This window comes from Macrobrachium rosenbergii, chromosome 41 (assembly GCF_040412425.1).
Source record: "Macrobrachium rosenbergii isolate ZJJX-2024 chromosome 41, ASM4041242v1, whole genome shotgun sequence".
Classification (NCBI taxonomy): domain Eukaryota; kingdom Metazoa; phylum Arthropoda; class Malacostraca; order Decapoda; family Palaemonidae; genus Macrobrachium; species Macrobrachium rosenbergii.
The window spans coordinates 17,379,595-17,401,880 of NC_089781.1; the positions used below are offsets into that span (position 1 = coordinate 17,379,595).

The 22,286-nt window shown below is 37.1% G+C and overlaps 1 protein-coding gene across 3 annotated transcripts in view; it reads right to left on the minus strand.

Moving 5' to 3' along the window:
- Nucleotides 1-391: 391 nt before the first annotated feature.
- Nucleotides 392-22,286, minus strand: part of LOC136826691 (Y+L amino acid transporter 2-like) — a 65,429-nt gene continuing 43,534 nt past the window's right edge. For all 3 annotated transcript variants that reach the window (XM_067084068.1, XM_067084067.1, XM_067084066.1), the window contains 8 exons: nt 19,803-20,024; nt 12,459-12,684; nt 10,496-10,540; nt 7,566-7,689; nt 5,450-5,650; nt 4,824-4,973; nt 4,313-4,490; nt 392-3,137 (listed from right to left, as the gene is read on the minus strand). In XM_067084068.1, coding sequence (XP_066940169.1) covers nt 3,076-3,137; nt 4,313-4,490; nt 4,824-4,973; nt 5,450-5,650; nt 7,566-7,689; nt 10,496-10,540; nt 12,459-12,684; nt 19,803-20,024 — 1,208 coding nt within the window. In that variant the 3' untranslated portion in view covers nt 392-3,075. The remainder of the gene's footprint in view (nt 3,138-4,312; nt 4,491-4,823; nt 4,974-5,449; nt 5,651-7,565; nt 7,690-10,495; nt 10,541-12,458; nt 12,685-19,802; nt 20,025-22,286) is intronic.

A 22,286-nucleotide genomic window follows, 5' to 3' on the forward strand; every position in this document is an offset into this window, starting at 1 on the left:
TTGCATTAATATTTTAAAGTAAAAACTTCTTTTTTTCACAGTTTCTCTTAATATATGACAAGACTCTGGCCACATGAAAAAAAACTCGGCTGTGTAATTGGTCCTAAGAATTCTTGCATCTGATTTGCTCAAAATCTTGATTGTACCGATGCACTCACGCGCCATATCTTGCAGAAACATTGCTAGTTTAAAGAGGAAATTTTTTTGCGAAGCCACAAAAAAATCAAAACAGTGGAGCCTCTATTTGTTTCGTCACTGATAAAACAGATTTAAATTGGAACCTTGGACTTCAGCTCGAGTTACGCACTGCCCACCAAACCGAAATCCCTTTCAGAAACAACTCTGCAAAATCTACAGTAACCAGTGAGGATATCAATAACAACACTTTAAGTACTAACAAGAGAATTTTATGAGTGAAAATGAGAAAATAACAGGAAAAAAAAAAATATATATATATATATACAAAAAACAACGCAAGTTACTTCTTTAATGCAACGAGTTTGTTTGCTGTTCATGAAAAGTCGTCGTCGACCCTTCAACACTGGGGAAATGAAAGTCTTAGAAAAAAATATGCTTACGTCATAAAGATAGCGCTCTTCTTCTTTTCAGTCACATTTAATTTTTAAGACTCCCAACGTGAATTGTACAATTTTTCCTAAAAAAGTCTTTGAACCTCATTGACGAAAGGACAAAAAGTTGTCTAAAATAAAAAAAAAGTCTTTGAACCTCTTGATGACAAGGACAAATTGTTTTCTAAAATAAAAAATTTTTTAAAAAGTTTGAACCTCATTGACGAAAGGGACAAAAAGTTGTCTAAAATAAAATAAAAATTCTTTGACCCTCATTGACGAAAGGGGCAAAAGTTGTCTAAAATTTTTAAAAAATTTTAAAAATTCTTTGAATCTCATTGACGAAAGGGACAAAAAGTTGTCTAAAATTTAAAAAAATTGTTAAAAATTCTTTGAACCTCATTGACGAAAGGGACAAAAAGTTGTCTAATAAAAATAAAAAAATCTTTGACCCTCATTGATGAAAGGTACAAAAAGCTGTCTAAAATTAAAATAATAAAAAAGTCTTTGAACCTTATTGACGAAAGGGGAAAAAGTTGTCTAAAACAAAAAAAAAATAAAAAAAAGTCTTTGAACCTCACTGATGAAAGGGACAAAAAGCTGGCTACAATTAAAAAAATGAAAAGAAGGTCTTTGAACCTCATTGGCGAAAGGGACAAAAAGTTGTCTAAAATTTTTTAAAAATAATGAAAAAAAGTCTTTGAACCTCGTTGACGAAAGGGACAAAAATTTGTCTAAAATTTGAAAAAAATAATGAAAAAAGTCTCTGAACCTCATTGACGAAAGCGACAAAGACTTGTCTAAAATTCAAAGAAATAATGAAAAAAAGTGAACCTCATTGACGAAAAGGACAAAACTTTCTAAAATTTACATAAAAAAATAATGAAAAAAAGTCTTTGAACCTCACTGACGAAAGGGACAAAAAAATTACTTAAAATTAAAACAAATTAAAATTTATAATTGTATCTTCTATCAATTGATAAAAAGAGCACCACTTCCAGAGAACACCATTTAATATTTTTCTAGTCCTCATAAACACATCACTTCGTCATGATGATGAAATGAATGGTTGAATAAAAAAAAAAAATAGGACGAGTGCATGCACCAACAGGGAAAGAAATCGGGAAAGGTTTTCCAGTGATTTCAAGCGAGGAAGACTTTTAATTTAAAAAAACTCTTCGACCCTCTTTACATTGCACTTACAGGCTACAGTACATTGAAGATACAGTGTTGTATTTCCCTGCTGCTTTTTCCCTGGTGTCTTTTCTTTCTTTCTATGTACAAGAAACTTAGGCACAGCACAGTAAAAAACTGAGAACAACACACTCTAGAAAAAAAAAGACTTCAAAAAATGATAAAATGAATTCCTTGCCTTTCAACATGGCCTCCTCACTTACAGTAACTGCACAGACAATACAGACAAGTATTCAATAGTTGCCGTTATTTCTGTAGCTTTAAACAAGAGACTTTCTCTGGCCACACTCAAAATCCTACATAATTCAACTATGTCATATTTTTACCGAAGACAACAACTGCTAGTTTAACTGTCAAGTCAGCTTTCTGGCACACAGTTACTCTTCTTCCTGGTTCAAAGGATACTTTCCCGTGATCACTTGTCATTCTGGCTCTACAAAGCGAAGGAAATCTCTTATTTCACCTAAAAGGAAGACTTGATAAAACGAAATTGAGCACCGAAGCACCGACCCAATTACGGGCCACAAGATTCTCACATAACAAGGGCAAACACTGAAAAAACATACTTGGAATGACTTTAGGATGGAATATCTCATTTCACCTCTGTGGATTATGTCTGAAGGTGTCAGTACCCTTCTCCACACAGAAAGGTGCACCTTTTGCAGGAACATGTACACAGGTGTGAAACCTTTGTAAGACAGGAAGGTACACCTTATACAAAAACATGTGTGAAGGTGTGAAACCTTTTCAAGACAGAAAGGTGCATCTTATACACGAACATGTGTAAAGGTGTGTGTGTACTCTTTTCAAACCAGAAGGGTGCATGCACCTCATACAAAAAACATGTGCAAAGGTGTGTACCCTGTACAGATAAAGGCACCAAGGAATATCTTCTTTTAATACATTTCCTTAAATTATCTTTGATCTGCATCAGAAAATTATGCGACTGTCATTTTGAAAACAGTCGTTCCAAAATTAAGAATCCCTGGTTGATAACAATGTCACACGAGCAATGCTAATTTTCAACCATTTAATCATCTTGTTAACAAGTATAAAAATATACTGCAATGCCAAGTATCTACGTATCTACCTAAATCAAACGTAACATTATAAAAACACTCCTTAAAAATAACAGTTCTCTTGATATTCTTGATACAGTTTCCGTACATCAATGACAACAACCTTCTTGATATTTCTACCACGACACAAATGTTTTGACTAAAGACACGAAAGGCATTGAATATAAACCTTACATTGACTGACAGAGCTTCGTCTTCTCTTATCACCACATTCTCACAGAATAAATAAGAAGTTACTCGTGCTTCTCCTCGGGCAGGCCTCTGCATAATATCTGCGTCGTGCGGGTGACGTTGTCTGAAACAAAAACGCATCGTCTCAGCATTCCGGCAAAGATTTGAATTGAAAATATAGTAAAGAAAAGTCCTTTCACAAAGTGATCAAACTTCATTACTTCAGAGAAATGTACATTCATGAAATATACTCATGCAAGTGTATTCCTAACCCTCGTAGAGCAATTGGTATTAGTTTACTTGGAAATAAGGTGAATGACTTTGGGGCCTACGTAATACACCTCTTAACATGCTTTTCACAAGATAATCTATTCAAAATTGTCAGCAGTTCAAGTGACATTTAAGCTATAAAACATAGTGGGCAAACAACGTCAGCAATTAGCAAATGTATGATCACTGAACGTGATAAACAGATCTGAAAGTACAGGGTAGACATATAAGTATTTACTTAATTTTCAGTCTCATTTTGATAAAAACTTCTAAGAATTCCCGAACCAGATCTGTCTGGAAACGAGAGTGGTTCCAGAGATTGACCATTTCCAGAAGCTAAGAAATTTACAGCAGTTTACTGGGGTGATAGGTCGACGGAACTATTCTGGATTGAGACGCTGGGGGTTACGACATCCTGAATAGTAATAATAGGTAATAATAGTGTCTAGGCAATAATAGAAGGCATGGCAATAAAGGGGTCAAGCAATTTATGTTAATGCAAATAGCAATAACTTACAGTAAATAGTTCTTTCGCGACTGCAAGATATTCCTGCCTAAGAGAGCGTCAGTTAAAAGTTTTCCGAACTACAGAACTCGGAATTCTAACAATGCGATTCTGGCCAGAAGACACTTTAGAAGACGCTTTGCATTTTAATCAAAGACTTTCTTATCTAATTAGAAAAACGAGGTGGTCTCGCCCTCTGTAAGTATTCACGATGACTGGCTTTTGTCAAATATGGATCATAGCTCAAGTTGAATTTTACATTCAATCAGAACTGAAATAAGCAGCATATGTTAACCATTTATTGGGTATGTCTAAGCGACGCCAATTGCAATCCGGCCTTCTGAGTACAGAGACAAAAAACCTGAAATACCTGAGGCCTTGAATTTGATCACAGAGACGAAAACCTGGAATACCAAGTGCCTCTGCATTTCTCGAAGCTTCAAAGGAAATTCGCATGGGAAAAATCAAAACATCTATGATGAAAAAAAAAAACAACAACGCATCTTCCCAGATGGAATACTTACCCATGAAGTTCTCGAGGCAAGGTGGCTTTTTCTCACGGTGGATGCAGACATAATAGACTGGAACCCCCACAGAGATCACGAGGATTGCCACGCCCAGCTCGATGGGCCTCTGGATTATGGGCAGCACCACCAGGAAGAGGCATATGACGAAAAACAGGATTGGGAATCCGAGCCACACCTGCCGAGTGAAAATGGGAGCATGAGTTATGCTCATTGTGGCCTCTTGAACAATCGTCCACATTCAGTATCAACAATTTGTCAGAATGCATGCAAGTGCAGTGTTTCTTGCAGACATCATATTCAAATCTGTATTTGTCTTTCATATATTTATAAATTTATTACGCTATAAGACCAACAATCAATAGATTGTACTTAAATGTTTACAAACAAGTGTCCCTTGACAACAGAAGACAAAATACACATCAAAGGTACATGAGATTGTGTCGGCACTTAAAAAACAAACATCATAGTTAGAATTTTTAACAAAATTATTTATTATGTATATGAATACCTTGATCGGCCTGTGTCTGTCTGGCTCCTTATAACGGAGCCACAGGAGAGCCGCTATAGAGGTCAGAATGAAGGCCGACTCGGAGAATGATATGTAATTGATCAGCACCGCCACGTCTGAAGAGATCAGCATGAACACCGTCATGAAACCCTGAAGAAAAATAAGGGGAGAGTGAATAAGCAAATTAATGAATAAATGAATAACAATTCGTGTAAACAAGGTCGAAACGACTGTGGTATTTGACACTGGTAATATATAAATACTCTTAGATAAAAGTACGTCATCTGGAATGGAATGGAATATAAAATTTAGGCCAAAGGCCAAGCGCTGGGACCTATGACGAGGTCATTCAGCGCTGAAAGGGAAATTGAGAGTAGAAAGGTTTGAAAGGTTAAGTAACAGGAGGAAACCTCACAGTTACACTGAAACAACTGTTAAGAGAGGGTTGAGGAAAGTAAGATGAAAGAAAGAGAATATGAACGGAGGTACAGTGAAAGAAATGAAAGGGTTGCAGTTAGGGGCCATGGAAGGGACGCTGCAAAGAACCCCGAGTAATGCCTACAATGCACCGCGTGAGGTGCACTGACTGCACTAGCCCCCTACGGCGTCCTTCTCTGAAGACTCACCAGGAAGAGCAGAGAAGGCACTGGCGTGTAGTTGTCCTTGTTGATCAGAGCCAGGATCTGGGGCAAGTGGCCCTGCCTGGCACCCACGAAGAACAAGCGGGAGGAGGCGAAGATCCCTCCGTTCAAGCTGCCGAAGGTCGAGCACACGACGAAGAAAGGCATGATCCAGGCCATCACTCCCAGCATCCGGTTTCCAAACGACTGTAAGAAGGAAGAAGAGGAGGAGTTAGGGCGCTCTCTCCCACAGGGTGAATTCCTTTTTGGAGCTTCAAAGGGTCGAGCAAAGATGCAACGCATTACTACCCTGTTATTCTCCTTGCATTTTAATACAGTTATATCTATTTATTAATTTATTTTTTTCTTTTTAATAAGTGAGATCATCTCTTTCTGTATTTCCCTTTTTACCTTCTCTTACTTCTTCCTAATGAGCACATATTCTTTGGAAGCTTGAATTTCAAGACAATGGCCCCTTTGTGGGGCTTGTCCCATGTGAATAGGGTTCATCTTTAAAATAATTTTTATTTAATAATAATAACAACAGTCTAGGTCCTTTACCCCATCTTCCATACCAATTACTTCTCTGACTAACTGTTCTTTACCAGGTTTCACCACATGCCCAAACCATCGCAATCTTTGAGAACTGGTGCATATACTAAACGTTGTTGGGCGAAATCGATGATTATTTTGTTTAAAGGAATAAAATTATGTAAAATCCTGACACTATATTGGATTATTATGGGATACATGAGTCTATAAGAACACACTGCTATTTATTCATTCGTTTATTTTTTTTCTTTTTAATAAGTGAGTTCTCTTCTGTCTGTATTTCCTTTACCTTCTCTTATTTCCAAATGAGTATCATATTCTTTGAAAGCTTGAATTTTTGAATTTCAAGTCAATGTCCCCTCTGGGATTGTTCCATATGAATAGGGCTCACCTTCTGAATAATAATAATAATAATAATAATAATAATAATAATAATAATAATAATAATAATAATAATAATAATAATAATATGGAAACCTTAAGGCTACAATATGCTATGGACTGCATTTCCTTTCATGAAATGACAACTGACAACAATAGTTTGTAAGTTAACAACTTATCATCATCACTTATGAAAAATGTTCTAAGTAAACAAAGCGAATATCTCGCTTCCCCTATCCTCTAAGAATCTTGTAAAAATGGTGACACCTTTGCTACTAATAATGATAATACTGCTAAATAGTACGCAACATCACCTCACACTTTTCATTTAGTTAACGATCGTTAATAAAGATAAAGTCTCAAAAAAAAAAAACTGACATCAAAATTAGTCGCCTTATAAATATATGAGTGCAACCCGACGGGATGCCAGATCTCGCCAAAAAGCAAATGCCCTTCGAAAAAGGGGAGGTTATAACAATAACCTTTATTTCGCCTCAGGGCCATATACATGTTATATACACATACAATGCACACAATCTACATACATAAGGTAACAAGATAAAAATAATTATCAGCAGTATCCACCACACAGTTGCTGAAGAAGTAGAAAAAAAATAGAATTCATAATAACGGTAATGACAGTAATTATATGGAGAATAGAAAAAAAAATCATAACAACCAGAACTCACTTGTAAGGCCCCAGTGTGTAAATTTGTAAACTCAAGCCGGTCCCAAGCCCAGATGAAACTGAAGAGAGTTAAGAATCCAGTTATAACGCCCTATCTGGCATAATACTTCATACAACAAACCTTTGCGGTCTGATACAAGGAGAAATGTCTGAAGATTACGAGGGTAAAATTGACTACTATAGAATTTAGGCCAAAGATCAATCGCTGGGACCAATGAGGTCATTCAGCGCTGAAACGTTGAGAGTAAAAAGGTTGGAAAGGTGTAACAGGAGGAAAACCTCGCACCTGCACTATGAATCAATTGTTAGGAGAGCGTGGACAGTAACATGGAAGGGAAGAGAATATGAATAGAGGTAAAGTAAAAGGAATAAAAGGGGGACATTGCAAAGAACCTTAAGTAATGCCTATGTACAGTACACCGCGTGAAGTGCACTAACAACACTACGCCCCTACGGAGGATTATAAGGGTAGGTTTTAGACCTAATAAACAGTTTCCTTACCACAGCTACTGCATTCGACGCCAACATCTCTGATTGCGTCAGGACGGCGAAATAGGCCAAGTTCGTCAGGAAGTAAATGATGGTGACAAGTGGCAGTGAAATCATAATGGCCCTCGGGAGGTTTCTGGAATATAAGAAAGACATCAGATACAGCATAATTCCTACAACGTATGACAGACCCAATAAATGTACTCTGATTTTTACTCTGATTTTCAGTCAAGTTTCAGGTATAAAAAGTGATTGTTTTGGTTGTATGTCAAACACGATAGTGGAAGTTTATTTCATATAATGAATACGGAAGTATAAATGTCACTAACCGAACGGATCTGATTTGGAACTCCAACAACTAGATTAAAGTCACACGAAACAGATTTCCTACAGAGTACCTCCAAACAGGAAGGAAGTTGTACCCACAGTCAAAACCATTGCTGCACAACCATTTCATAAAAGCAAAACAAAAAAATAAAATAAAAAATAAAAAAATCCGTACGCCAAGACACACAAACGCCGAAAAGAACGAAAGAAGAGAGAGAAAAACAGAAATAGAATTAGTTCCGGAAGTATCCGCCAGGGGTAGCAGGGATGTACCAAGTTGCGCGTAAGAATGGGACATATCCCTCTTGACGAGTCACAGCCCCCTGCCCTCGCGTCCCACCACAGCAAACAACCCCAGTGCTCACTTTACTCATCACAGATTGGTTAATAATATACCTCCCAGCTTGGTCTACGAACTTGAAAGAGCGTGCCACGCCGTGACACCGAATTATGGCCTTTGTCGAACCCCTGACAAAAGAAGCTTTTGTTCGCGGGGTCGTGGTGACGCCTGCGCCTGGCGAGGAGAGAGAGAGAGAGAGAAAACGCATCTCCTCCCCTAAACAGGTAAGCTTGGGATTCAACATTTGAATACGTGTTCCTTTTTGTGTGTGTGTGATCAAATAAGCTGTCACTTGGCCGTATCCTGTGGGTGATGATGATGATATGATGATGATGATGACCTTTCGCAAGCGTTGTACAGTGATGATGTGGTGACGGTCTCTCTCGCTCGCTCCAGTGCTACTTTGGTGACGAGAGAGAGAGAGAGAGAGAGAGAGAGAGAGAGAGAGAGAGAGAGAGAGAGAGGAGCATGGCTAATGATGAGGCTCGGTTAGTACAGATGCTGACGAGATGTGGAAGTCAAAATTACTTCAATGTGATTTGTGAAGATTCATCAGAAGACACAAACGTTATCTACTATATCAAAATGGAATCAAATAAAATATAGAATTTAGGCCAAAGGCCAGGCGCTGCGACCTATGTGGTCATTCAGCGCTGAAACGGGCATTTGACAGTAAAAAGTTATAAAAGGTGTAACATGAAGAAAACCTCGCTGTTGCACTATGAATCAATCAATATGAGATGGTGGAAAGTATGATGGAAGAAAGAGAATATGAATGGACAAGATGGAAGAAAGAGAATATGAATGGAAGTACAGTGAAGGGAATGAAAGGGGTTGCAGCTAAGTACCTTAAGCAATGCCTACAGTATACCGTACTGTGTAATCAAGTTCGACTCTTGCCCGGCAAATGCAAGAAAATGAAAGAGAGAGAGAGAGAGAGAGAGAGAGAGAGAGAGAGAACAGGCTCAATTGAATTCTCTTTGACGCAAGATGATAACCTCACATCAAACGTTTTGAGATTTTCTGCTGATTTGAATTTCCAAGACCTTTTAGACTTAATCTTCTTCTGTAACATATAAATTACAATCATTGCAGAGTAAAGATGAAAGGAGATTCGTGTGTATTAACTGTATGTATTACTGCACATCTATGTATTTCATTAATATTGTTCGTTGCAAGCGCACGCGCATGAGCCGCGCTGTCTGCACTCCGCACATGCGCAAGAGTACTCTTTCTGCTCCTCTAGGCACAAATGGCACGCCGCGCAGAGCCTCCCTGTATGTACCTATTTGCTTTATGGAATTAAACAACCTATGACTCGGGATCTTATTTCTCCATCTATGCAAAGTTCTGTCTTCTCCTACAAGACATCATCACATATCACCATCATGGAGGTACTCATGTCGAAAAAAAATCTTACAAAAGCGCGTTCGTAACTACAGTAAACTTGCTCGTCATCGCTGAATAATAATAATAATAATAATAATAATAATAATAATAATAATAATAATAATAATAATGTCAGTCCTTTTATGTGAATCCTGGATGACTCACGGACAAATTAAAATGGAGATCTTAACATGGAGTAGAATATAGAATTTAGGCTAATCACTGGGACCTATGAGGTCATTCAACGCTGGAAGTGAAATTGACAGTAAAAAGGTGTGAAAAGTGCAACAGGAGGAAAACCTCGCTGTTGCACTATGAAGTAAGATGAAGGAAGAGAATATGAACGGGGGTACAGTAATAGGAACGAAAGGAATTGCAGCCAGGGGCCGAAGGGATGCCGAAAAAACCTAAAGTAAAGCCTACAGTGCACCGCATGAGGTGCGCTGATGGCACTAACCCTCTCTTTGGGGATTTCATTTTGATTACTCTTTAAGATAAATGTTCAAATCTATAAATTTTCTATATTTCCTATTACCTTCTGTTACTTCTTTCGAATGAACACCTTAATATTCTTTGGAAGCTTGAATTTCAAGACAGTGGTGGGCTTGTTCCATACGAATAGTGTTCATCCTCTGAATAATAATAATAATAATAATAATAATAATAATAATAATAATAATAATAATAATAATAATAATAATAATAATTCCTTACTAGAACAACATACCACTGCAATCATTCTACATGGAAAACCTTATATTGAATAGTAATCGATAATTAAAACTAAAAACTACTTCTTACAGGCTTTACAATACAGTTCTAACAGGCCTTCAGAGCAAATGTACATATCCTATAATTACCATCCGTGAAATTACGCTGAGCTCACCTGTAAGGGTCCTGTAATTCCTCGACGACGAAGTTGAGGTAGTTCCTGAAAAAGGGTCAAGAAATGTCAAGTTTAAATCTTGAATCACAAAAACGAACATTTAGGAAAGCTTGAGATAATTCCCATTAGACTAAGGCAATTTCACATTCTATTAAACTACCAAGGAGGGGAACAGAATTGATGACGGTGAAAGTAACTGATTCTGAGAGAGAGAGAGAGAGAGAGAGAGAGAGAGAGAGAGAGAGAGAGAGAGAGAGAGAGAGAGAGAGAGACTGTCATTTTAAATACTGAATCAACAGGACGAACATTTAGGAAAGGTTGCGATAATTCCCATTAGACTAAGGTAATTTCATATTCTATTGAACTAACAAAAATGGAAACGAAATTGATGAGGGGAAATGTAACTGATACTGGAGAGAGAGAGAGAGAGAGAGAGAGAGAGAGAGAGAGAGAGAGAGAGAGAGAGAGAGAGAGAAACATTTAAGGAATATTAAGATAATTCCGATTAGACTAAGGTAATTTCATATTCTATCAAACTAACAAAAAGGGGAACAGAATTGGTAAGGGTAAATTTAACTACTAATTCTACGAAAGAGAGACAGAGAGATACTATAATTTAAAACTTGAATCTAAAGGACGAACATTAAGGAAATACCAAAACGGGGAACAGAATTGACGAGTGTATATGTAACTAATTCTGAGAGAGAGAGAGAGAGAGAGAGAGAGAGAGAGAGAGAGAGAGAGAGAGAGAGAGAGGGGGGGGGAGGGGGAATTTTTCAGTGTCATTCACACGATGACAGGCAATGCAATTTCCGCAGCCAGTACAAATTTACCAGATATAAGTAAACAAGAAACACTGAATGACAAAACTGACCACCCAACATTCATAATCAAATAATACCATATTCTACTGGGTGTCACTGGTATCATAATTATAAGCACTGAGGTTCAGACGTTAATTGTACCAGAATTATCGATCTTCATATAATTAGGAATTATCTACTATTGGATCAAAGTTACTGTAATCGAAAGTTAAGCTATTAATTATGCTAAATTAATCGTTATAATCAGTTAATTGCTGATACTGATCCTAGCTAGAATTTCAAGTCAGTGCCCCTTTGGAGGGCTTGTTCCATATGAATACGGTTTATCTTCTTAATAATAATAATAATAATAATAATAATAATAATAATAATAATAATAATCGTTGGAAGCTTGAATTTGAGATCAATGGCCCCTGTTCCGTATGAATAGGGTTCATCTTCTGAACAATAATAATAATAATAATAATAATAATAATAATAATAATAATAATAAAATAATAATAAAAATCAATATTAATAATGTAGTAAATATAATTATATAGTAAATAAGTAAAAAGAACCAAAGACTTTTCGAACACCTGAACGGTGTTCCTCATCAATATTAACGTTAAAAATTTTTAACGTTAACACTGATGAGGATGTTCGAAAGTCTTTGGTTCTTTTAACTTAGTAATATATTTCCTGTATAATTGTGGATTTTTATTACTCAGATTGTTTTTCACGAAATTGTGAATCTATTAATAATAATAATAATAATAATAATAATAATAATAATAATAATAATAATAATAATAATAATATTCTTTGGCAGCTTGAATTTGAAATCAATGGACCCTGTGGGCTAGTTCCATATGAATAGGGTTCATCTTCTGAATAATAATAATAATAATAATAATAATAATAATAATAATAATAATAATAATAATAATAATAATAATAATAATAATAATAATAATAATAATAATAATAATACCTTGAACCTCATACATTGCTCTTAGATACCGAAATATTAACCAACATAAATTAGCCTCTAACATTGCTCTTAAGAAACCTCGGACAATAACGCTCTCAGTCAGTCTCAGACGCTCCTCAGTCAACCAACACTCACGTACACGAAAGAGCTAGAAAGCCTGACTTACCACCCAGCGAAGGAAAAAAGGCCCTGATAAAATGCTGTGGCAAAGGCTGCGACGTCCATGTTGGTTCCCTCAAAGGGCTTCCGGTAATTGTCCACGTTTCCGGTGGCCAAGTGGTAGACCCCAGCGCCGATGATGATGATCAGGGCGAAGATTTTCGAACCCGTGAACACGTCCTGGACTTTGGTGGCCCACTTCACGTTGGTGCAGTTGACCCACGTCAGGAAGCCTGTCAAGAGGGGGGAGACGGGGTCAAGTTTAGTTCGTAATGTCATTATCATTATTCAGAAGGTGGACCCTATTCGTATGGGGCAATCCCGCCATAGGGGCCAATGACTTGAAATTCAAGCTTTCAAAGAATATTATTATTATTATTATTATTATTATTATTATTATTATTATTATTATTATTATTATTATTCTGAAGATGAACCCTATTCATATAGGACATCCCACCAAATTGCAAGGGGCCAATGACTTGAAATTCAAGCTTTCAAAGATTATTATTATTATTATTATTATTATTATTATTATTATTATTATTATTATTATTATTCAGAAGATGAACCCTATTCATATAGGACAATCCTACCAAATTGCAAAGGGGCCAGTGACTTGAAATTCAAGCTTTCAAAGAATATTATTATTATTATTATTATTATTATTATTATTATTATTATTATTATTATTATTCAGAAGATGAACCCTATTCATATAGAACAATCCCATCAAAGGGGTCAATGACTTGAAATTCAAGCTTTCAAAGAATATTATTATTATTATTATTATTATTATTATTATTATTATTATTATTATTATTATTATTATTATTCTGAAGATGAACCCTATTCATATAGGACAATCCCATCAAAGGGGCCAATGACTTGAAATTCAAGCTTTCAAAGAATATTATTATTATTATTATTATTATTATTATTATTATTATTATTATTATTATTCTGAAGATGAACCCTATTCATATAGGACATCCCACCAAATTGCAAAGGGGCCAATGACTTGAAATTCAAGCTTTCAAAGATTATTATTATTATTATTATTATTATTATTATTATTATTATTATTATTATTATTATTATTATTATTATTCACAAGATGAACCCTATTCATATAGGACAATCCTACCAAATTGCAAAGGGGCCAGTGACTTGAAATTCAAGCTTTCAAAGAATATTATTATTATTATTATTATTATTATTATTATTATTATTATTATTATTATTATTATTATTATTCAGAAGATGAACCCTATTCATATAGGACAATCCCATCAAAGGGGTCAATGACTTGAAATTCAAGCTTTCAAAGAATATTATTATTATTATTATTATTATTATTATTATTATTATTATTATTATTATTATTATTATTCAGAAGAGGAACCTTTTCGTATGGGACAATCCCACCAAAGGGGTCAATGACTTGAAATTCAAGCTTTCAAAGAATATAGCGTTCATTAGAAAGAAGTAAGAGGAGGTAAAGGGAAATACAGAAAGAAGAGATACCACTTATTAAAAAAGAAAAATTAAATTAACAAATTAGTAAGAAGATAAAAATGTAAGTAAATTATTAAAATAAAAGGTTTTGCATTAGGGTAGTAATGCACTGCATCTTCGCTTGGACTTTTCAAGTTCCAGTTGCGTGACATCCTCAGGGAGACTGTTCCACAGCCCAACGGTGGGAGGAATAAAGGACCTCTGGAACTGAGAAGTTCGACAGCGAGGCACAGTTACTGCATATTGGTAATACTGCTCAGCGAATCTGGTTGCTCTCGGCGGGAAACGGGGATCGGGGATCAATTGTGAATGTGAAATCCCTCAGTTAAAATACAATTTGTGGAAAATTGACAAACAAAAGACCATCCGCCGATGGTCCAAGTCATAACTAGTAATATTAAGAAACAGGAACCTAAAAAATCAAGAGGATTGATTGACTGGTTAGTTTCTGTAAATCGGCGTCACAACAACAAGGGTTGTCGACACAGATGTCTCATCATACAGTGTTTAAGCCATAGGTTAAACACTGGAAGAACAATGATTTGGTATATCAATGAAACAAGAAGGAAATTTACTAAAACACGCAGTGGCCAGTGCCCAAGAGGCCATTAGAATGATTTCTTTACAAACGACCACAGAGGAATCAGAACTGCCGACGCAACTGTGGCAAAGGCAGTCCAAAGCCTGCAGGAAAGGGAGCTCAGTCACTCAGTGCTCAGCAGCGAACCTAACCTTAACTGCCGAAGACATTTGTCATCATCCCGAGCCTACTACCCACATCGTTATTCGTCGCCTTCATAAATGGTTTTGAGCCATTTATTGTTCTCTACCGCCCCCAACACCACGACAACTGCGCGTCAGATCTTACCACTACGCTTTCGAGGGTATTTACGTGGTGGCTACTGGAGTGGTAAGTAGTGAATTTTCACATCGTTAAAATATATCGTAGTTAATCACATCATTATTTCTCTCGTCATCAACACTGGAACATTTTGGGCCTTCCACTTTTGACCCTTCTTAGGGTGCATCCACACTACAGTAATACATGTCTTACACACATGTCGGCAACTTATACATAGCACTAGTCAACGACCATAAGTGAAGAACGAAAATGTCTCACTTGATATTTTGGGGCCTCCAATCATAACACTTCTCAGGTTGCATCCACACTACAGTACTCCATGTCATTAACAAAGTCGGCAACTTATCTCATACATATTGCAAACAGGTTAAAAACAAGCCAACGATTGTAAGTGAAGACGTTGACTTGTATTCAGCCTGTTTGTGATTAAGAGATGCGTTACTGACGTGTGTTTATGACATGTTTATGGCACGTGTACAACGTGTTTATAACATGTTTACATGTTTATGACATGTCTACAACGGCCAAAATTGTCTGAAGATGTCAGTCAAATGTAAACAGTTCCTTCGCTTCTCCAATATATGAAAGAAAGAAAACTACACGTGTCACATCACTTGTCCTGTGGTGTAACGACACGCCTGGTCACCTCAGGGAGTTAATGAGACCTCATTACCGGAGGCAGAGTGTCTTTTGAATAAATAAAACGTGAAAAACATTCAGCATAAAAATCGTACACTTTTCTCGAGTCTGCACGCCGAAGACCTCTGTGTGATAGTCTTTCGTTTGGAAGAGGAACAAGGGAGAGCAATCGATCTTACAGAGGCAAGCGAATTGCTTACTCACACACACACACACACACACACACACACACGCGCGCCCTTGGATACATCCATTCATTTATACATATGCATAGAAGGACTCTCTAGTTTTCTCCGTTTAGAAATGGAATATAAAATTTATGCCAAAGGCCCAGCGCTGGAACCTATGAGGCCATTCAGCGCTGAAAGGGAAATTGACGGTAAAGAAGGTTTTAAAGGTGTACCAGGAGGAAATCCTCGCAGATGCGCTATGAAACAGCTGTTAGAAGAGGTAGATAATGGGATGGAAGAAAGAGAATATGAGCGGAGTTACAGTAACAGGAATTAAAGGGGTTGCAGCTAACGGCCGAAGGGACGCTGCAGGCAACCTTCTGGGCGGTTTTAAAAAAATACATAAATAAATCAAAGCAATTAATTTTCAGTGCTTAAGAAAAAACAAATCTCGAAGCTACTTTAGTTGCAACCTTGTAGGACATTCAAGCATTTATTATAATGGCGATTACTGGCCTTAGAAGATAAGAAAAGTAAAAGAAGTATATTATAGCAGAGTCCACACACACACACACACACACACACACACACACACACACACACACACACACACACTCACACAAGCAACTTGAAACCATAAGCGACACTCAAACGAACTAAAATTCCGAGATCTCCCATTTATCACAACAGAATATAATGACGAACATTACGTAACTCAGCAAAACAAAAGCGAACTGGAGCCGAGAAAAGATAAACCTCGCAAAATCACGAAGTTATCAGTCGGAGCCAAAACACAATCTCTTGTTTGTGACTACAGAACCATTGGCGCTTCGGTCGACTTAAAAGCGAGAGGGTTGTTAGAATAACAAACAAAAATGCACTCTGTCCTTGGAGTGGCGTGGTGTTATAAACAGGGAATCCCACTAAAAAAAAAAACAACAGAGACGCAGAGGCGTTAGTTATGCAATCTACAACAGACAGACGTCCACTAACGAGGGAACCAATTAAACTGAAATATAGTATGCATAGTTGTTCCTTTTAGTTTTCTGTAAAACTATTGTGCCGGCTTCGTCTGCCCGTCCGCACTTTTTCTGTCCGCACTTTTTTCCGTCCGCCCTCAGATCTTAAAAACTGCTGAGGCTAGAGGGCTGCAAATTGGTATGTTCATCAACCAAACTCCAATCATCAAACGTTCAAAATTGAAGCCCTCTAGCCTCAGTAGTTTTTATTTTATTTAAGTTTAAAGTTACCCATAATCGTGCGTCTGGCAACGATATAGGACATGCCACCACCGGACCGTGGTTAAAGTTTCATGGACCGCGGCTTACACAGCAATATACCGAGACCATAGAAAAATAGATCTATTTTCGGTGGCCTTAATTGTACGCTGTACAGAAAACTCGATTGCGCCGAAGAAACTTCGGTGCATTTTTTACTAGTTTGTACATATATATTTACTTCACTTTCTTGCATCATTTTCTAACAACGTTTCAGTTTCAGCTGAAGAAAACCTGTCAGCAGAAGGGAGATATTTCAGTAAACTGTTAAACACATCGAGTAAAAAAACAAAACAAAATTACATAAACCTTATTGTGTAAGAGAAAAGGGAGCAGCTTATTTGCATAGCTGAATAACATCAAAAAATGTGTGGATGATAAAATGCCTTTGTCAACAATGCAGCGTTGCAACTTTAATTGTTGCTAAAAATATCTGACAGACTCTGAATATCAGATCTCTGAAAAAACAACAGTGTATTTTTTCCGACGTAACGAGAAGTGATAAGAATAAAACCGCCGTAGGGAAGGCAGTGCCGTCAGTGCACCTCATGCGGTGCACTGTAGGCATTACTTAAGGTTCTTTGCAGCGTGCCTTCGGCGCCTAGCTGCAACCTCTTTCGTTCCTTTTACTGTACCTCCTTTCATATTCTCTTTCTTCCTCTCCTAACAATTGATTCATAGTGCAACTGCGAAGTTTTCCTCATGCTACACCTTTCAAACCTTTTACTGTCAATTTCCGTTGCAGTGCTGAATGATTTCATAGGTCCCAGTGCTTGGCCTTTGGCTTAAATTCTATATTTCATGTTCAATTCATTACGATATGAATAAAACTGTCGGCGTTTACAGACAATGGAACAATACAAATAGAAAATAAAACATATAGCTCCTTTTCGTCCTTTATTGTCCTGGATATAGACCTGACGAAACGTGGTTATGGCATTTCATAACAGCGGTAGATCCATCTTTCAATCTCTTGGTTATTTATGAAAATCAACATATGCAGATAACTATAACTTCAACTTTTTGCCACCAACAAGAATGTAAAAACTGGAATTTCATCCAGGATAAAATATGAGTCAATTTTCATCTTGGCAAAAGCAATAATAAATTATGAAGTCTTTTTCGGATCTGTGTGATGCAGACTTACATGACACACTCAAGATGAGGGGCGCAATACAGGAATTGGAATTGGAACGTAGTATTCAGGCAAAGGCCAAGCGCTGGGACCTAAGAGGGAAACTGAGAGTAAAGGTGTAACAGGAGGAAAACCGCGCAGCTTCATTAAGAAACAATTATTAGGAGGGTTAAGGAAGAAAGAGAATATGAACGGAGGTACAGTAAAAGGAATGAAAGAGGTTGCAGCTAGGGGTCGAAGGGACGCTGCAAAGACTTGAGATTAAACAGAAGGATTTGGGCAAGAAAAGTGGGGCAAAGAGCCTCCGTGAAATTACGCCATTCCTGTCTTTCCTGTGCTTTGTCTTCCACAAATCTCCACTCAACTCCAGCCTCTCTTCTCCAATGACTCTATCACATACTATTCTCCCAGGCATATCACATGTCCAAGCCATCTCCATATAGACATAAATAATGATTTTCAACCAAAATTAGAAGGAAAAATAGTATAGCTGGAACTCAAACAACATCTAAAATTCCAGCTCATTTTCTTAAAAATTTATTAATTGTTCCAATTATCTACATTCTAACTCAAACCTATAATTCCAAATCAAAAGTCTTTACAACAGAAATCTTTATTTCTTACTCGGTCTATGACAGAAACTCTTTGCAAAAATGTTGCAATCCAAACACAAAGTCTATCAAAGAACAAAGTACAACTTCAATTTAAAGTTCATTATGAAAATGCTCTATCAAATCTATCAAAAGAAATTATAAAACCAACTGAAAAAATCTGAGTTATTTATCATTCACTTTAAAATCTGTAAATAATTTTAAATCCTTACTCAAACTCTAAAAAAAATCGTAATCTAAAGTCACTGATTAAAAAAAGTTATAATAAAAAAAAAGTTATAATCCCAATTCACCTACGATAAATAGAATATTATAATCCAAAGCCAAATCTATGAAGAAATATATAATCCTCCTTCGAAAAGTTTAAAACAAAGTTGCAATTCAAAAATCCACAAAGACAAGCACACCCCGCAGGAGGGGTTAGTGCCGTCAGTGCACCTCACGCGGTGCACTGTAGGCATTGCTTGAGGTTCTTTGCAGCGTCCCTTCGACCCATAGCTGCAACCCCCTTAGTTCCTTTTACTGTACCTCCTTTCATATTCTCTTTCTTCCATCTTACTTTCCACCCTCTCCTAATATTTGATTCATAGTGCAACTGCGAGGTTTTCCTTCTGTTACACCTTTCAGACCTCTTACTCTCAATTTCCCTTTCAACGCTGAATGACATCATAGGTCCCAACGCACATAATTATGTGTATTATATATGCATAATTTTTTTTTAGTTACTATCTTAAGGGAAAGGACGTCTCACGGTTTAAAACTTGTCTTTACGAGGCATAAGAATTATTATTACCCTTTATATTTGGCCTAAATGTGACATTCCATTCCGCAATAGAGCCTCATTACAAGAATATATCGAAAACTTTATGATATAAACGGTCATGTAATTAAAACCCAGAACCCATTCTAAAATCTTATAATTAAAAAAAAAAAAAAAACACCAAGAGATGAAATCCCACATTAAAGAAGAAAGGTCAAGAGGAAAAAGGTCCTCTTGCCCAAACTCACAGATGACAAAAACCCAATCTAAAAATCCCATCCATAAAGAAAAACTTGACGATCCAAAAATCGAAAGCAAAAAAATAAATAAATAAAAAAAGAAACTTCAAGAGAAAAAAGGTCCTCTTGCCCAAACTCACAGATGACGACGGCGGCGATGAGCCTTATGGGAATGTCCGGAGGGGAGTCGCAGTTGGAGAACAGCGGCTGGAGGATGTAGTTGGCGAAGGTGAGGGCGATGACGGTGTTGCCCGTGGGCATGATGATGACCAGTGCCACCCACAGGTACAGGAAGGCAGGTAAGGGCCCGAAGGCCTCGTGGATGTACGCGTAGTCCCCGCCGCTCTTCGGGATCATCGTTCCTGTGGGAGGTGAACGAGAGAGGGTGATAATTACTGAGGAGATCGCTCCTGTAGGAGGTGAATGGAGATGATTACTATTGGGGAGGTCATTCCTGTAGGAGGTAAGTGAATGAAGGTGATTATTTTAAGAAGCATCATCAATAAAAGAAAGAAATGTCACTGATTCTAGTTTTGTCAAAGAAAGTTTCGGCAAAAACATGAATATTAGCAAGACATGCATAAAAATGGTCCATTAATATCAATATAAATATGCAGTGTTTAACTCTTCTCCGTAGGGGGTTAGTGGCGTCAATGCACCTCAAATTAAGCTTCTTTGCAGCGTCCCTTCGGCCCCTAGCTGCAACCTCTTTCATTCCTATTACTGTACCTCGGTTCATATTCTCTTTCTTCCATCCGACTTCCCACCCTCTCTAACAATTGTTGCATAGTGCAACCGCGAGGTTTTCCACCTGTTACACCTTACAAACCTTCTTACTGTCAATCTCCCTTTCAGGGCAGAATGACCTCATCATAGGTCCCAGCACTTGGCCTCTGGCCTAAATCTTATCATCCAAATGTACTGACCTCCTAGCATATATATTATAAATTTCTACCACTCTGTATCAGTCCTCTGAAGATGGCTTAGTTAGCAATAAAGCCGACACCTGTCAGGATCTAAAATCGTGTTTCATTTCTTCCCGGTGATGTCTGATATAAAAAATCACACGTAAGAGTGATTGCAACCATGCATATCCCTCTGTTGGCCTATGGGGTGAATTATGTACCTGTTGGTAGAGTCAACTGAAGTCGGGTGTGGACATGTCTGAGAAGGGTACAGGACAAGCAACCTCACCCCAAAAAGATTTGCAGGGAACTAGAAAGCTAACACCCTGTAGAGCTCCCTGCCCGGTGAAAACACAGTAGCAGCAGTTAAAATTAAACCTTCCAGTCAGAAACATCACATCAACAGACTCAAAGCTCATTAGCAACACGTCAAACCTCCCTTCCTCCGACATACAATGGGCCACTCACCCCTATTAGCACACACTCATGCGCCTCTGCTCTGAAGCCTGTTGAACTCCGTCTACCAAATACTCTGTAGGTCTCCCTCTCCTTCCGTCCAAAACTTTCAAATTAAGAATCACATTCAAGCAATTTGCATCTATATTTTGCACCTTTCACCCTCATACCAAATGACGTTAATAACTGACCTTTTCCTGATGCCTCGCGTCTACTAAAATTATTTTTATTTATATACCTTCTGTTGCTTCTTTCGAATGAACACCATTTTTTTTTTTTGGAAGATTAAATTTCATGTCAATGGCCCCTGTGGCGGGCTTGTTCCATATGAAGAGGATTCAGCTTCTGAATAATAATAATAATAATAATAATAATAATAATAATAATAATAATAAACAACTTTATGGATGTGCAAGATAAAAATCATTGAAAGTTGTTATAATAATAATAATAATAATAATAATAATAATAATAATAATATTATTATTATTATTTTTATTATTATTCTAATATAGTAAAATAACTATATAGCCCATTGGGGTGAGGGATATTTTGTTAGGGTGGTGTTGCGTGCTAAGCACTCACCCAAGTCTTTTAAAAAGCGTGAGCTAGAATCTAGGAAGGGAAATTCCATCATTCAGTTCCTCGTAGATTTCAAGGCTTCCAGTGAATAGCGAATAAAAAAAAAATATTTTTTCTAAATAAGAGATATTGGATCTTTGTGGTTTTATAATACTTAGTATGAGAGGCACTGCCAAGAAATTAAGAAATAAAATGGGAAAAATACAAAAAGACAAATAAACAGACGTATCTGCTTCATAGCCAAGACCATTATTCAGCAAGTTCGCCCACGCCCATTTAAATTTATTAACCTATATAAGTTAGTGTTCCCCTTTGAGCATGCCCAAAGAAAGAGAGAGAGAGAGAGAGAGAGAAAGTCTTTTCATGTCCAGCCAAGCGTGCAGGGGCGCCTCGCCTACAAAAATACCATGAAATATAAGACAAAACAAGCCCATTTGCTTACACAATTGAAAGCAAGGGGCGAGGAAATTACTGAACAAGGAGCCAACAATCTAAAGGATTGTTGAATTGAATTTAGTACAGAATTTCGGCCAAAGGCCAAACACTGGGACCTATGAAGTCATTCAGCGCTGCAACGGAAATTGACAGTTAAAGGGTCAAAAGGTGTAACAGGAGGGAAACCTTGCAGTTGCACTACGAATCAATTGTTAGGAGAGGGTGGAAAGTAAGAGAATATGAAAG